The sequence below is a fragment of the Salvelinus sp. IW2-2015 genome, unplaced genomic scaffold (genome assembly GCF_002910315.2).
Source record: "Salvelinus sp. IW2-2015 unplaced genomic scaffold, ASM291031v2 Un_scaffold1159, whole genome shotgun sequence".
Lineage (NCBI taxonomy): Eukaryota > Metazoa > Chordata > Actinopteri > Salmoniformes > Salmonidae > Salvelinus > Salvelinus sp. IW2-2015.
In genome coordinates this window covers 88925-106171 of record NW_019942758.1, presented here as the reverse complement: position 1 = coordinate 106171, position 17247 = coordinate 88925, and the positions used below count along the sequence as shown (strand labels likewise).

Here is a 17247-nt window from a genome sequence, read left to right as displayed (position 1 = left end):
ATCCACAGGTACACCTCCAATTGACTCAAATGATGTCAATTAGACTATCAGAAGCTTCTAAAGCCATGACATAATTTTCTGGAATTTTCCAAGCTGTTTAAAGGCACAGTCAACTTAGTGTATGTAAACTTCTGACCCACTGGAATTGTGATACAGTGAATTATGAGTGAAATAATCTGTCTGTAAACAATTGTTGGAAAAATAACTTGCGTCATGCACAAAGTAGATGTCCAAACCGACTTGCCAAAACTATTGTTTGTTAACGAGAAATTTGTGGAGTGGTTGAAAAACAAGTTTTAATGACTCCAACCTAAGTGTATGTAAACTTCCAACTTCAACTGTACTCTTAGAAAAAAGGGCTCCAAAGGGGTTCTTCGGCTGTGCCAATAGATTAAAGGAGTCAATCGAACACAGACGTTTCATTGACGAGATTGGCGCACATTCAACAAATCTGATCGAACAAAGTGAATATTTGTCAAATCCGTCATGATTTCTGTATTGTAACAATCCAACAATGTGGTTACTTACGTTGATTTGGATATATTTGGCTGTTTTCGCTGCATAACACGTAGAAGTTGTCCCTTTTCAGGTTTAGAAGAAGTGACTGCTTAATGATAACTCCATTTCTTATAAGCTGGTTAGCATAGCTAGCATTCAGAAATCAGTGGTGGTAGTCAAATACATTTTTAACTGTAACGCAGTTGATTGGTAATGATGACATTAACATATATTGTGGTTGACATCCATACAAGCTTTATACTCAGATTGTCCACCTCAACATAGTGTGAAATACACACATAAACAATAGCCTAAATGTAGGCACATTTTGCTGCGGGTAATGAGGAGACTCCAGATCTTTCCACTACAGCCCTTTCCCCCCAAGCGTTTCCATGGCAATTCCATTGTTTGGTTGATTGACCTCTTTACCACATCTATAGGAAAACCCTTTTTGGTTCCAAGTAGAACCCCTTTTGGTTCCAGGTAGAACTCTTTTGGGAAGGGTTCTACATGGAACCCAAAACGGTTCTATCTGGAACCAAAACGGTTCTACCTGGATCTAAAATGCGTTTTTCAAAGGGTTCTCCTCTAGATTCATTACATGAGCAAAAGTATGTGGACACCTGCTTGTTGAACATCTCATTCCAAAAACATGGGCATTAATATGGAGTTGGTCCCCACTTTGCTGCTATAACAGCCTCCACTCTTCTGGGTAGGCTTTCCACTAGATGTTGGAACATTGCTGTGGGGACTTCAGCCACAAGAGCATTAGTGAGGTCGGGCACTGATGTTGGGCGATTAGGCCTCTGCTCAGCCGATCTAGAATTCCTTACAATCAAGTGCTGGCCATTTGACCTACCAAGATAATTCTCGTCAGTTATAGTCACAGCTGTGTACATTCCCCCTCAAGCAGACACCAAGATGGCCATCAAGGTACTTCACTGGACTATATGCAAACTGGAAACCATACATCCTGAGGATGCATTTACTGTAGCTGGGGATTCTTCCAGCATATTGATTGCGCTACGCACATGTGCAACACCCTCGACCACTTCTACTCTAACTTCCGTGATGCATACAAAGCCCTCCCCTGCCCTCCCTTCGGCAAATCCGACCATGACATCAACTTGCTTCTTCCGTCTCATAGGCAAAAACTCAAACAGGATATACCAGTGACGAGAACCATTCAATGCTGGTGAGACCAATCGGAAGCCACGCTTCAAGATTTTTTTGATCATGTGGACTGGAATATGTTCCGGTCAGCCTCAGAGAACAAAATCGACCTATACGCTGACTCAGTGAGTGCGTTTATAAAGAAGTGCATTGTAGATGTTGTATCCACTGTGACTATTAAAACCTACCCTAACCAGAAACTGTGGAAAACTGAAAGCGCGATCCACTGCATTTAACCATGGAAAGAGGTCTGGGAATATGTCTGAATATAAACGGTGTAGTAGCTATTTCTTCCACAAGGCAATCAAACAAGCGAAATGGCCAGTACAGGGACAAGGTGGAGTCGCAATTCAACGGCTCAGACACGAGACGTATGTGGCAGGGTCTACAGGAAATCACGGACTACAAGAAGAAATCCAGCCACGTCACGGACACCGACGTCACACTTCCAGACAAACTAAACACCTTCTTTGCCCGCTTTGAGGATAATACAGTGCCACCGTCGCGGCCCGAGAACAAGGACTGCCTCCCCCCCTTCTCCATGGCTAACGTGGGTAAAACATTTAAACCTGTAAACCCTAGCAAGGCTGCTGGCCCAGACGGCATCCCTAGCCGCGTCCTCAAAGCATGCGCAGACCAGCTGACTGGTGTGTTAACGGACATATTCAATCGCTCCCTATCCCAGTCTGTTGTCCCCACATGCTTCAAGATGGCTACCATTGTTCCTGTACCCAAGAAGGCAAAGATAACTCAACTAAATGATTACCACCCAGTAGTACTCACTTCTGTCATCATGAATTGCATTGAGAGACTAGTCAAGGACCATATCACCTCCACATTACTGGCCACCCTAGACCCACTTCAGTTTGCATATCGCCCCAACAGGTCCACAGATGACGCAATCGCCATCACACTGCACACTGCCCTAACCCATCTGGACAAAAGGAATACCTGCTGTTCATTGACTATAGCTCAGCATTCAACACCATAGTACCCTCCAACCTCATCATCAAGCTGGAGGCTCTGGGTCTCAACCCCGCCCTGTGCAATTGGGTCCTGGACTTTCTGATGGGCCGCCCCCAGGTGGTGAAGGTAGGAAACAACATCTCCACTTCACTGACCCTCAACACTGGGGCGCCACAATGGTGCGTGCTCAGCCCCCTCCTGTACTCCCTGTTCACCCACGACTATGTGGCCATGCACGCCTCCAACTCAATCATCAAGTTTGCCAACGACACAACAGTAGTGGGCTTGACTACCAACAACGACGAGACAGCCTACAGGGAGGAGGTGAGGGCACTCGGAGTGTGGTGTCAGGAAAACAACCTCTCACTCAACGTCAACAAAACAAAATAGATGATCGTGGACTTCAGGAAGCAGCAAAGGGAGCACTCCCCTATCCACATCGAAGAGACAACAGTGGAGAAGGTGGAAAGTTTTAAGTTCCTTGGCGTACACATCACAGACAAACTGAAATGGTCCACTCATACAGACAGTGTGGTGAAGAAGGCGCAACAGTGCCTCTTCAACCTCAGAAGGCTGAAGAAATTTGGCTTGTCACCCAAAACCCTGACAAACTTTTACAGATGCACAATCGAGAGCATCCTGTCGGACTGTATCACTGCCTGGTACGGCAACTACACCGCCCTCAACCGCAAGGCCACCAGAAGGTGGTGCGGTCTGCACAACGCATCACCGGGGGCAAACTACCTACCACCATGACACCTACAGCGCCCGATGTCACAGGAAGGTCAAAAAGATCATCAAAGACATCAACCACCCGAGCTACTGCCTCTTCACCCAGCTACCATCCAGAAGGCGAGGTCAGTACAGGTGCATCAAAGCTGGGATCGAGAGACTGAAAAACAGCTTCTATCTCAAGGCCATCAGACTGCTAAACACCAATCACTAACTCAGAGAGGCTGCTGCCTACATTGAGACCCAGTCACTGGCCACTTTAATAAATGGATCTCTAGTCACTTTACACTCTAAATAATGCCCCTTTAATAATGTTTACATATCTTACATTACTCATATCACATGTACCGTATATACTGTATTTTATACCATCTATTGCACCTTGCCTATGCCACTCGGCCATCGCTCATCCATATACTTACATGTACATATTCGCATTCACCCCTTTAGATTTGTGTGTATTAGGTAGTTGTTGGAGAATTGTTAGATTACTTGTTAGATATTACTGCACTGTTGGAACTAGAAGAACAAGCATTTCGCTACACTCGCATTAACATCTGCTAACTATGTGTATGAAACAAATAAAATTTGATTTGGAACTTGGTAGTGAGCGTTGCAACCGAGGACAGACCATTTTTACGCACTACGTGCTTCAGCACTTTGCGGTTCCGTTCTGTAAGTTTGTGTGGCCTACTACTTCGCGGCGGAGCTGTTGTTGCTCGTATACGTTTCCACTTCACAATAACAGCACTTACAGTTGACCAGGGCAGCTTTAGCAGGGCAGAAATTTGGCGAACTGACTTGTTGGAAAAGTAGGATCCTATGATGGTTCCACGTTGAAAGTCACTGAGCTCTTCAGTAAAGGCCATTCTACTGCCAATGTTTGTCTATGGAGATTGCATGGCCGTGTGCTCGATTTTATACACCTGTCAACAACGGGTGTGGCTGAAAAAGCCGAATCCACTAATTTGAAGGGGTGTCCACATACTTTTGTATATATAGTGTAGCATGGTGACATGGTGCATGTGTACACAATGTCAAAATTAAACACAAACTTTAATGTGAAACAAATGGTTCCCATTCATCTTTCAAACTACAGTATTTCTAGAAGTACTTCTGACGATAGGTTTAAACAGCTCATCATCAATCATTGAAAAACTGCCTTGTAAAAGCAGATGGAGATATGTGGGCTGAGCCATTGAGCACAGCTGGGCCTTTTTCTCAGCATTCTCTTCACCACCCATTAGCAGACACATCCACAACCTGTGTGTGTGTGTGTGTGTGTGTGTGTGTGTGCGTGTGTGTGTTGGTTTAAAGATGCTTGCCTTGAGCGTGTAAATATATATAATAATAAAATGTGCTCACTAAGGGCAGAGCTAATGGGCTCTATGTAAGTGCCAATGCATCCTCCACTGCTCAGACAAACACCTCAGAGCTACACAACATTCAACCCCAACCATGTCTCCAGTCAATAGCTTTTAGCATTTTGATAGGATGAAAGGAAACTCACACAGAGATTCTACCTGAGGACTTTCCATAGAACTCCTCTGTCCATTGTGAAGGGAGATGAATACTGAATACAATGGTTGAGAAAGAGTGAGAGAGTGTGTGTGTGTCCACTGACAGATTTCTTTATCTGGGTGGATATGTCCCTGCTTTGCCACCTTTCCCAGAGGGCACCTCTTCTTTCACACAAACCCTCTCTCAGCCCTGATTCTCCGACCTCGCCAAACAGACAACTCTGCCTCTAGAGCTTGATAGACTCTTTGATTACCTCAGGGACAACAGGCCTTTGGTAAAGTAAGAGTGTCTAAAAAGTTGGTAGGAAAGTTTCAGAGATTTCCTCAAACTGAAGGCATTTATGTACTGTAATAGACAACGGACATATATGTTCTGTTGAGAGATGAATTCGGATATTGTCAGATCTGTATAAAGTTTCCTTGATTTTTTGTGTTTTCTATCATGAGCGCTTGACTCCATGGCTAGCAATACCACGTTTTCCCAAATAACAAATCTCATTACTACAGTATATGAAGGAGAAGGGTTGATCCAATATCCCTAAGAATGTCTTCCTGTGGTTTCCAATAACTTCTAATATGAAAACTCAACAGAAATTCAGAACCATGAAACGGTGGAGACGATTCCTCCAGAGCAGAAAACCCATCCATAAAATCCATCTCTTAAAATAGACTATGACTTCTGCCTAAAAACATCTCACCTAAAGTTATATTTGTCTTTCTCTTCTGCCAATGCAACACAAATGCATGCCATTGTTCTACCAGCCAGTGTGCATTTTATACCTCTCTCTCACTCTCTCGCCCGCTCCCCCTCTCTCTCCTAATGTTTTCAACACATTTCTTAGGCTCTGCTAATTTTGACTCCCCACCAGGAGGTAATGGGCCTGATTCCCAGTCCCCCGCTGAACGACTTCCTCTTATCCGACATGAGAAATCGTAACCTTTCCTTCGCTAACCAAATTCCCCGTTTCAATTTGGGACTTTTATTAGCCGGTGAGCAGATTGGCTTTGTGCCTCTGCTGTGCCCGCTGGGGCTCAGATTGTGCCGATGTTGTAGAGAGAGTTATGAGACACACACACACACGACACAGAGACAGACAGACAGGCAGACATGCCCGCACGCACGCACACACACACACACACTCACGTGAAATGAGATTACACACACAGGGCCATTAATCATGGCGAGGAGACTGGACCACGCCGGGGGTCAACTGTAGCCCAAGGGGGGAGTGACGCACAGGCTAAGGCACACATGTACCAGCCAAAGGGGGGGCTGGGACGTGTGTACGTGTGTGTGTGTGAGAGAGAGAGAAAGAGAGTGAGAGAGAGAGAGAGGGTGGGTCGTGACTGGCTGATTTGTACCGCCAAATGAGGGCCTGTCTTGTCACAGGTTAAAAGAGCCAACGGTGTCCATAATGATACATATTTCTACAGCGGAAGAGAGGGAGGGAGATACTACAAGCTTAATACAGTCAATATGGGCCGTGACAGCAGTGGTTTGACTGCTAGTCCATATACGTAAGCGTCCGTTGTTTATTTACGACGATGACAGCGGTTTCATGACAGGTTGTCTTATTCGAACATGGCCCATTTAAATGAGGCTCTAACAGTCTGCAAAGGTTCCACATCATCTTTCTATGGCTAACCACAAGAGGTAGGAACTTCTGCGTATTGTTTGTGACAGACTCAGCAGACAGAGCTGTCCCACCAATTCATTCTTAATTAGGACAATTTCCTTATTAATTGTGACTCATCATGACAATATCATTACAGCCTAGCCTACATCCTACAATATATTATCAACCCAGCCCCACTCTTCAGTATTACATTTCTACAGTTGTTTGATAAAACAAARCGGGTAAATGTGGTACTGGATGCTGAAACCACAGCATTATAGCGCCGTAATAATGCATGTATATTTCAATGGCTCATTTGATTACATCCACATCACCCAGGGGTTCTGATTGAGTGATGATTACAGATGATTACAGGATACTTAACCAGCACAATAAGGAGCACACTAACCAATTAGACAACAATAGGATGTAACAATATCTCATCACGTCCTCTCCCTCCCCACAGCTCTGTAAAGCTAACAGTGCGCGCGCGCACACACACACACACACACACACACACACACACCCACACAACACCACACACACACACACACACACACACACACCACACACACACACACACACACCACAAACACACACACACACACAACACATATCTGGTACTCAGGCTTCTATTCAATCTATTCCATTAAAGCAATGAGGACCCTATTCAATAAACCTGTTACGAGCGTTTAGCTGTTGTGAAATGACCCGCCATTGTTATGGAGACTGTGGGGTAGTTAAGATGACAGGGAGGTGTTCTGAGCTGTCAGAAACCGTAATGACGCTTGCAGTAACTGAATGCATGTTATGTTGAGTCTAATCAGCTCAGTTCAGGTTTTGAATCATTACATTGGTAATAGGAGTTCATTCATCATTTACAGTAGAATGTAGATAAAAAAAATAGAGTTATTGTATACATGTGCGTACTGCAGGTGTGCCTTTGAGTGCTAATGAGTGTGTTGGTGTGTGTGTGTTCCTGTTTGCCTCTTCCTCTCTCCTCTACCCTCAGTCTGATCACCTCCAGTAGCACCAGGACATTATTTTCTCTCCTCTGTCTCCAGGTGATAAAGATATCGTTCCTGGAGAGAGATTGAGGATCGTACATTTTTCATGACCCCTTTGAGCACATTATTGAATTATTGATGTGGCCCTTTTCAGGAGTTAAAGAACGTTGGAAAAACACAGTAAGGGTTTCATTTAGCTCTGAACGTAGCCCGCCCGGTCGGGCGTCCCCCAGGGATAAGAGTTAAGACACCCTCCTTTTGGAAACGGGTCAACTAGATAGGAGTCAACAGGTGAGAAAAAGTCTGTACGTACATGCGTGCACTCGCCATATCAATAGTTAATTTGACACCGCCTGGCAAAGCTGCAGCTGATTTCAAAGGGAGGTGACGCAATGCTGGCTCCATCTCATCCACGTTCACGATCCAAGAGAGAGTGAGCATAGGTGTGTGTGCATGTGTGTCGTGTGTGTGAGTGAGAGCGAGCCTTTACCTCAGTACATCAAGCCCTCAGCTAGATATAAGACCGTCGGGGACACTGTCTGAGAGAATTTAATAACCTAGACAGAGATTAAGTACCTGTCCATGAAATGGCAAGAAATTGAAACGGCTAAGAACCTATAGCTCTATAGTGTTTGTCTGAACAAACACTATCCATTGTGCTGAAGCCAAATTGCTTCGGGCTAGCCTGAGCGCGAGAGAGAGAGAGAGAGAGAGAGAGAGAGAGAGAGAGAGAGAGAGAGAGAGAGAGAGAGAGAGAGAGAGAGAGAGAGAGAGAGAGAGAGAGAGAGAGAGAGAGACACTTTGGGCTGTGGATGCAGCCATGGTTACCCAAGATTCGCGTGGAGCCTCCCCGTGTGTGGAGGGGCGGAGCCTGGAAGGCATAGACCACATCGCTCTCCGCAACGCTGGTCAGATCGTCGTCGTCAGAGAACGAACGCTGGAAGCCGGTGGCGTAGAGCTCTGACAGGACCACCTGGATGGGGGGCGGGGGGTGATGGAGGGAGAGAGAGAGCGAGGAGGAGATGGTTTAAAGAGATGTACATTGCTTAATACAGACACTTAGATCGGAAGCAGACTTTAGGTATAAACAGCCATGGACATGGCTAAGTGGCTTAGCATGGCGGTCAAACACACACATACACAGGCTAATAGTTGTAGACAGACAAGCTATAGAGGACAAACAGGGAATGTATGTGACAAAGCAAACAGCTATATTTGTGTTAAAAGTCTGTTCAAGATCCTTCTCGAAGTAAACACATTTTAAAGGCCCAGTGCAGTCGAAAATGTGGTTTTCCACCCTATGGAGTTGGAATAAAACTGACGTTTTGAAAATGATGATGTAAAAGCTGTTAGAAAAGATTGCCAGAAATATCAGTCTGTTTTGGTGGGATGGAGTTTTGGCCTGCCTAGTGACATCTCCCCTCCCCACTACTCTCTGACAGTCCTAGCAAAACTCTTCTGTCGTGATTTGACTATAACATTAATCTGAAGAATGTTATTTATCTAATTAACTAACTGTGTTTAATTATTACCCGATTCAATTAATCATGTAACAATTACCCTATTAGGATCTGGGGCACCACAAGTGGTTCTTTGAAGAGTTACCATCTCCCGAATTAAACTCTAAAAGGTCTTTACCTATCACATCTATAAACAGTCAACTAATTAATCATAACCTCATATCATATCACCATTCGGAACAGTCGTAACCTTCTTGCATCTGCAAAACCCAGAGCTTTAGTTATGATTCAGTACTACACAAATTGGTTTAATTATTTATTTACTAGCTAATTAAATGGGAACACAGGATTAACACGCATACTACACTGATATTGACTGGAGACGTAATACGCTGAAAACAGATCCCTAGCGGAATGACAACATGGATAACACTGCCACATTCAGAAACTACTCTCGCCAACAATAACCATATACTTTGCACACAAACCGCCGCCCGCTTTGAGCAAGAAATCATGAATGTATTTACGTGAAATGCCTGGGTTCGCCGGGGATCTCTCGGTGAACGGGGCAGCCTTGGAAAGGCGGTTGGGGCTTTTTCCTGAACAGAACTACAGAGTTGATTTTCCTTCCATTTGCTCTTGGAGATGCTTCTTTGAAGATAGGCTAGCCAACCGTATCGATGGTTCCCCAATGGGGTGATGAGAGTAGCGTAATACAATGGTTTGAGCAGAGTAACAGGATGGTCCTACTTAAATTCGCTTTCGAAGATACTTTACTTAGAACAGCTAATCAGCCGTACCAGTGATTGTCCGGGAGGTGATTTTATCGTCTCCACCTCATCTTGAGATTCAAATTTCAAACCATTTTAAATGCGCAGCTGCAGCTTCATGCTTTTCTGGTCCAACGTGTTAACTTATTAACCCATCATTTATACCTTTTTCTCGAAAGGGGCGGTTCCGGCAGGGTGACATGCTCTCTGTCTGTCTGTCTGTTTGTTTGTGATTACTCACTGTGCAAAGTTATGGAAAACAATTATCTCTTATAGCTTCTCAAATTAGATCTCTCTCTTAACAAAAACACATTAATCATTTTTCATATTACATGCACAACCCATAGAATGGAAACTTCATCTATGTAGTGTGTGTACTTTCCAAGTTACAGTATTTCCTTTATAGCATTTTTAATGACATCACAAAATAACAAACAAAATGACATTAGTGTTCTATAGATCGCCTCTGACCATTCCCAACGTTCTATGTTCGAAATATTAATCCAGAATACGCTTTTGAACATATTAGAGTTTCAGCGGAAAAAGGTCTGTTGAGACAAAGCACATTCCTTTGRTGAATTTGTAGAGGGAGAGCCTGGATCTTCTCCCTTGATTTACAACTGGATGTGAGTTGTTAATCCCCCCTATTTCTTTCCTTCCCCCTCTACGGGTGAACGGGGGTCTGATTGAAGTTATTCATGGCAAACCTGATCTGACCTATTTGGATTCTCGTGGTCAGTCATGACACTTGCTTGAGAAATTGCTCTTTGCTAAGAAGCTATTTTTGGTTATTTTCTGACCATTTTAATTGAAAACAATCACAGCAAGACGCTTAATTGTTACCCAGAAATTATTTGATATTAAGATAAAAATGGCTGCATTGGACCTTTAAGGATTTATTACTCTCTCCTCACATCTGTTTTCTGAGAAAGCTTTTATCAAATCACAAACAAACAGACAGTGATGTCCCATCCCGCTCCTTCTCACATACCATGACGAGACATTAGGCCCAGCTGTGGGGCTGACAGCAGACTCTCTCTGTCTGCTCCAGTCTCTGTCATTCTATCTGTCTGGTCTGCTCCAGTCTCTGTCATTATATACGTCTTGTCTGCTCCAATCTCTGTCATTCTATCTATCTGGTCTGCTCCAGTCTCTGTCATTCTATCTATCTGGTCTGCTCCAGTCTCTGTCATTATATCTGTATGGTCTACTCCAGTCTCTGTCGTTCAAGCCCCTCTCCCTTTCTCTGTCTGTCTAGCCCCTCTCCCTTTCTCTGTCTGTCTAGCCCCTCTCCCTGTCTGTCTAGCACCTCTCCCTTTCTCTGTCTGTCTAGCACCTCTCCCTTCTCGTCTGTCTAGCCCCTCCCTCTTTCTCTGTCTAGCCCCTTCTCTTTCTCTATCTAGCCCTTCTCTCTTTCTCTGCCTGTCTAGCCCCTCTCTCTTTCTCTGTCTGTCTAGCCCCTCTCTCTTTCTCTGACGTTCTAGCCCTTCTCTCTTTCTCTGCCTGTCTAGCCCCTCTCTCTTCTCTGACGTTCTAGCCCCTCTCTCTTTCTCTGTCTGTCTAGCCGCTCTCTCTTTCTCTGTCTGTCTAGCCCCTCTCTCTTCTCCTGTCGTTCTAACCCCCTCTCTTTCTCTGTCTGTCTAGCCCCTCTCTCTTTCTCTGTCTTCTATCCCCTCTCTCTTTCTCTGTCTGTCTAGCCACTCTCTCTTTCTCTGTCTATCCCTCTCCCATTCTCTGTCTCTCTAGCCCCTCTCCTTTTCTGTCTAGCCCCTCTCCCTGTCTGTCTAGCCCCACTCTCTATCTCTGTCTGTCTAGCCCCTCTCCCTTTCTGTCTGTCTAGCCCCGCTCTCTCTCTTTCTGTCTAGCCCCTCTCCCTTTCTCTGTCTGTCTAGCCCCGCGCTCTTTCTCTGTCTGTCTAGCCGCTCTCCCTTTCTCTTCCGTCTGTCTAGCCCCTCTCCCTTCTCTGTCTGTCTACCCCTCCCTCTTTCTCTGTCTAGCCCCTTTCTCTTTCTCTGTCCAGCCCTTCTCTCTTTCTCTGCCTGTCTAGCCCCTCTCGCTTTCTCTGTCTGTCTAGCCCCTTCTCTTTCTCTGACGTTCTAGCCCTTCTCCTTCTTCTCTGCCTGTCTAGCCCCTCTCTCTTTCTCTGACTTCTAGCCCCTCTCTCTTTCTCTGTCGTCTCCCTCTCTCCTTTCTCTGTCTGTCTAGCCCCTCTCTCTTCTCTGTTCTTCTAGCCCCCTCTCTTTCTCTGTCTGTCTAGCCCCTCTCTCTTTTCTCTGTCTGTCTACCCTCTCTCTTTCTCTGTCTGTCTACCCTTCTGTCTCTGTGTCTGTCTAGCCACCCTCTTTCTCTTCTATCCCTCTCCCATTCTCTGTCTCTCTAGCCCCTCTCTCTTTCTGTCTAGCCCCCTTCCCCTGTCTGTCTAGCCCACTCTCTATCTCTGTCCTGTCTCGCCCTCTCCTTTCTGTCTGTCTAGCCCCCTTCTCTCTTTGTGTCTACCCCTCCCCTTTCTCTTCTGTCTAGCCCCCGCGCTCTTTCTCTGTCGTCTAGCCGCTCTCCTTTCTTCTCTCCGTCTGTTCTAGCCCCTCTCCTTTATCTGTCGTTCTAATGCCCTCCCTCTTTCTCCGTCTGTCTAGCTGCTCTCCCTTTGTCTGTCTGCCCCTCTCCCTTTCTCTGTCATTCTAGCCCCTCCCTCTTTTCCGCCTGTCTAGCCCTCTCTCTTTCTCTGTCTGTCTAGCCCTCTCTCTTTCTGTCTAGCCCTTTATCTTTCTCTGTCGTTCTAGCCACTCTCCCTTTGTCTGTCTAGCCCTCTCCCTTTGTTCCGTCTGTCTAGCCCTCTCTCTGTCTAGCCCTCTCTCTTTCTCTGCCTGTCTAGCCCTCTCCCTTTGTCTGTCTGTCTAGCCCCTCTCTCTTTCTCTGTCTGTCTAGCCCCTCTCTCTTTCTCTTTCTGTCTAGCCCCTTTATCTTTCTCTGTCATTCTAGCATTCTCCCTGTCTGTCTAGCCCCTCTCCCTTTGTCTGTCTGTCTAGCTCTTCTCTCTTTCTCTGCCGGTCTAGCCCCTCTCCTTTCGCTGCGTCTAGCCCTCCTCTTCCTCCGTCTGTCAAGCCACTCTCTCTTTCTCTGTCGTTCTAGCCCTCTCCCTTTATCTGTCGTTCTACCCTCCTCCTTCTCTGTCTGTCTAGTCCCTCTCTCTTTCTGTTAATCTAGCCAACCGCTCTTTCTCTGTCTGTCTGTCTGTCTAGCCCTCTCCCTTTATCTGTCGTTCTAGCGCCACTCCCCTTTCTCCGTCTGTCTAGCCGTCTCCCTTTCTTTGTCTGTCTAGCCCTCCTCCCTTTCTCTGTCGTTCTAGCCCCCTCTCATTTCTCTGTCTGTCTAGTCTCTCTTTCTCTTTCTGTCTAGCCCCTCTTCTTTTCTCTTTCTGTCTTAGCCTCTTTATCTTTCTCTGTCGTTCTAGCCACTCTCCCTTTTTCTGTCTAGCCCCTCTCCCTTATCTGTCGTGTCTAGCCCCTTTATCTTTCTCTTTCTGTCTAGCCCTTCTCTCTTCTCTGCCTTGTCTAGCCCCTCTCTCTTTTCTTTCTGTCTAGCCCCTTATCTTTCTCTGGTCGTTCTAGCCCTCTCCCTTTGTCTGTTCTAGCCCCTCTCCCTTTGTCTGTCTAGCCCTCTCTTCTTTCTCCGTCTGTCTAGCCCCTCTCTCTTTCTCTGTCGGTCTAGCCCCCCTCTCTTTCTCTGTGTCGGTCTAGCCCCTCTCTCTTCTCTGTCCTCTAGCCCCTCTCTCTTTCTCTGTCTGTCTAGCCCCCCTCTCTTTCTCTGTCCGTCTACGCCTCTCTCTTTCTTGTCTGTCTAGCCCCCTCTCTTTCTCTGTCTGTCTAGTCCCTCTCTCTTTCTCTGTCTGTCTACCCCCCTCTCTTTCTCTGTCCGTCTAGCCCCTCTCTCTTTCTCTGTCTGTCTAGCCCCCCTCTCTTTTCTGTCCGTCTAGCCCCTCTCTCTTTCTCTGTCTGTCTAGCCCCCCTCTCTTCTTGTTTCTGTCTAGTCCCTCCTCTTTCTCGTCTGTCCTCTAGCCCCCCTCTCTTTCCTGTCCGTCTAGCCCCTCTCTCTTTCTCTGTTCTGTCTAGCACCCCCTCTCTTTCCTCTGTCTAGTCCCTCTCTCTTTTCTGTAATCTAGCCACCCTGCTCTTTCTCTGCCTGGTTCCCTTTTTCTGTGTCGGTCAGAGCAGCAGGGCTTTCATGATGATCCTGTTAAACGGGTAAAAAGCCTCTGTCTGGGAGGTATGGTAAGACATGTTAAGGAAAGTATGGTTTTATATGTTCAGTGAGTGAGTGTAAAATTAATTTACACAACACAACTAACAATAGGATTAGAGCAAGGATAGGGCCTTTTAGATTCAGCTAGGCTACAAGTCTGTCCCACGACCATGTGTGTGTGTGTGTGTGTGTGTGTGTTGTGTGTGTGTGTGTGTGTGTGTTGTGTTGTGTGTGTGTGTGTGGCGTGTGTGTGTGTGTGTGTGTGTTGTTGTGTGTGGTGTTCAGCCCTTACCGTGGTCTGGCGTGGTCTTGCCCTCCTTCAGCAACCATGGCACGCAGGCAGGAGATGGAGCCGATGAGAGGCAACAGCCAGACCAACACGTAGTAACCTCTGACCCTTAGTACTGAACACCAGGGTCACATTCATACACCTGGAGAGGGAGAGAGAAGAGAAACTTGTTCCAGACAGTGCTTCACACAAGCACCACACACAAAGACAGCTTCTAGACATTACACTTGCTGTGTTGTTCTCTATCTCCTCCAAGGGTTGTCTTACTTACTTACTTTACTTATTGTCCCCATAGGGAAATTTTGTTGCAGTGTTATGTACACATTTAAAGTGGGCGTTAAATACAAAAACAAGATTGAACAATACAACTTTCAATAACAGTCACGCACCAATAAAAAAAAAAATAATAATAGTAAGAAATAAGAAATAAAACATTTAAAACATTTAAAAAACAAAGACTAGCCTGCTGGCCTTACGGGGTCAATGGGAACATTTGCCCGAGCTGTTTTAAGAGGGATTATCACACCTGGCACAAATGATTGTCTCGTTCTATTTTTCCTGCTGAGGGGTGCCCTATACCTGCGCCCAGAGGGGAGTAATTCAAAGTCCAGTACAGGGGGTGACTTGGGTCTAAAATGATTTGTGAGCCTTACGGAGGGCCCTGACCTTAAAAATCTCACCAGGCCGTCTGTTTGACTCAAGTACCTTGCTTGCGGTGGTAATAATCCTTCTCAGCATGTTTTCTCTGACTGACAGTGCATTGCCAAACCAACAAACAATACCAAAAAGTTAAAATACTCTCAATAAAGGATTTGTAAAACAGACAATAAGTACAGTCTATATTAAAAAAAACCCAACTTTTTTAGAAAATACAGTCTCTGTTGGCTCTTTTTGTAGATCTGGTCTGTACCATTTACTCCACTGAAGCTTACTGTCCAAAAAGACACCCAGATATTTATATTCCTCTACAATTTCATGTTCTTACCTCGATAGATGTTGCAGAGTAGGTGTTGTACGCTTCCTGAAGTCTATGCACATCTCTTTGGTCTTGTTGGTATTGAGGACCAAGTGTGATTCTTCACACCACTCTACAAAGTCATCTAGGACCGGGCCATGATGTTCCTCGTCATCATGCAACAGCTGATCAAGGCAGTGTCATCAGCGAACTTAACGAGGTGTCTGTCAGTATGAACTAGTACAACTATTAGTGTACAAGATGTACAGAAGTGGGGACAAAACACATCCCTGAGGAGAGCCTGTATTGGTGTTGCGTATATCCACACATGGGGACCTATTTTGACTCGCTGTGAGCGTTGGCTCAGGAAGTCCAACAGCCACAAAACCAGCCCCCCATCTAAGGAAAAGTCCCGAATGAGTCTCTGTGCCAGAATGTAGGGCTGGATTGTGTTGAAGGCAGAAGAAAAGTCAACAAACAGAACCCTGACATGGGATTTGGTACCTTCTAGATGTCTATAGACCATGTTAAGGAGGGTAAGAATGGCATCATCAACTCCTCTGCTGGTCTGATAGGCAAACTGAAATGGGTCGAGGAGCTTCTGGGTGACACTGAGAATATGACTTTTCACAAAGACTTTTCACAACACAGTCTGTCTGGGCATGCTTGACTGCAAGGCGATGCTAACGTGTTAGCATTAGCACCACATGGCGCTTGTCTGTGTCTGCTGAGGCATGCCTATCTACAATCAACAGGAGCGAGCTAGTGCAGAAGATGTGGGCATGACAGGTGGAGCAATGGAAGGATGAAGGGATGAGCACTTAGTGCTATGAGGCCACAGGTTTGAGGTGACTCAGTTGAGGGAAGAAGGGGGGGGGGGATAGAGAGATGGAGGGATGGATAGAGGAAAGTCTGGCAGAGAGACAGGAGCTCTGATGACGCCCCAGCTTCCTGCTTTGCCATCATGCATTATTCAGGAAGTGTTGAGTCGTCGCTGACAGAGTGCTCAAAAAGCAGAGTGAGAGACGGAGATGCGGTGTACAAAGTAAGAGCCAGTGATGTTAGTTAACCCCATGCTGATGTAAGAAGACACGACCGTCACTGAGAGTTCAGTTGCAGACAGCGGGGCGATAAGGGGAATATGCCATCAGTAAGTGAGGACAATGAGATGAGAGAATACATCCTTCCCAAAGGGGGGCACAACGGAGTCCCAAAATCACTAACTGTGTGGGTCCCACTTGAACTGATGAGGATTCATGAAGACAGTCTCTTGGCATTAAGGTCATATACAGCGACTTGCGAAAGTATTCACCCCCGTGGGATTTTTCCTATTCTGTTGCCTTACAACCTGTAATTAAAATTGATTTTTTGGGGAGGTTTCTATCATTTGATTTACACAACATGCCTTGCAGATGGAAAATATTTTTTTTTGTGAAACAAACAAGAAATAAGATTTTTTTTAAACAGAAAACTTGAGTGTGCATAACTATTCACCCCCCCAAAGTTAATATTTTGTAGAGCCACCTTTTGCAGCAATTACAGCTGCAAGTCTCTTGGGGTATGTCTCTATAAGCTTGACACATCTAGCCACTAGGATTTTGCCCATTCTTCAAAACAAAACTGCTCCAGCTCCTTCAAGTTGGATGGGTTCCGCTGGTGTACAACAATCTTTAAGTCAAACCACAGATTCTCAATTGGATTGAGGTCTGGGCTTTGACTAGGCCATTCCAAGACATTTAAATGTTTCCCCTTAAACCACTTGAGTGTTGCTTTAGCAGTATGCTTCGGGTCATTGTCCTGCTGGAAGGTGATCCTCCGTCCCAGTCTCAAATCTCTGGAAGACTGAAACAGGTTTCCCTCAAGAATTTCCCAGTATTTAGTGCCATCCATCATCCCTTACATTTACATTTTTACATTTAAGTCATTTAGCAGACGCTCTTATCCAGAGCGACTTACAAATTGGTGCATTCACCTTATGATATCCAGTGGAACAACCACTTTACAATAGTGCATCTAACTCTT

General features: G+C 45.6%; 1 protein-coding gene across 1 annotated transcript in view; it reads right to left on the bottom strand.

Annotated features, from left to right (window-relative positions):
* The window catches only part of LOC112069928 (ubiquitin carboxyl-terminal hydrolase 43-like), a 36434-nt gene extending 25949 nt beyond the window's left edge, over positions 1-10485 (bottom strand). Inside the window, exons 1-2 of the mRNA XM_070438770.1 lie at positions 10450-10485; positions 8341-8485 (exon numbers count right to left, since the gene is read on the bottom strand). Coding sequence (XP_070294871.1) covers positions 8341-8485; positions 10450-10485 — 181 coding nt within the window. The remainder of the gene's footprint in view (positions 1-8340; positions 8486-10449) is intronic.
* Positions 10486-17247: the final 6762 nt, after the last annotated feature.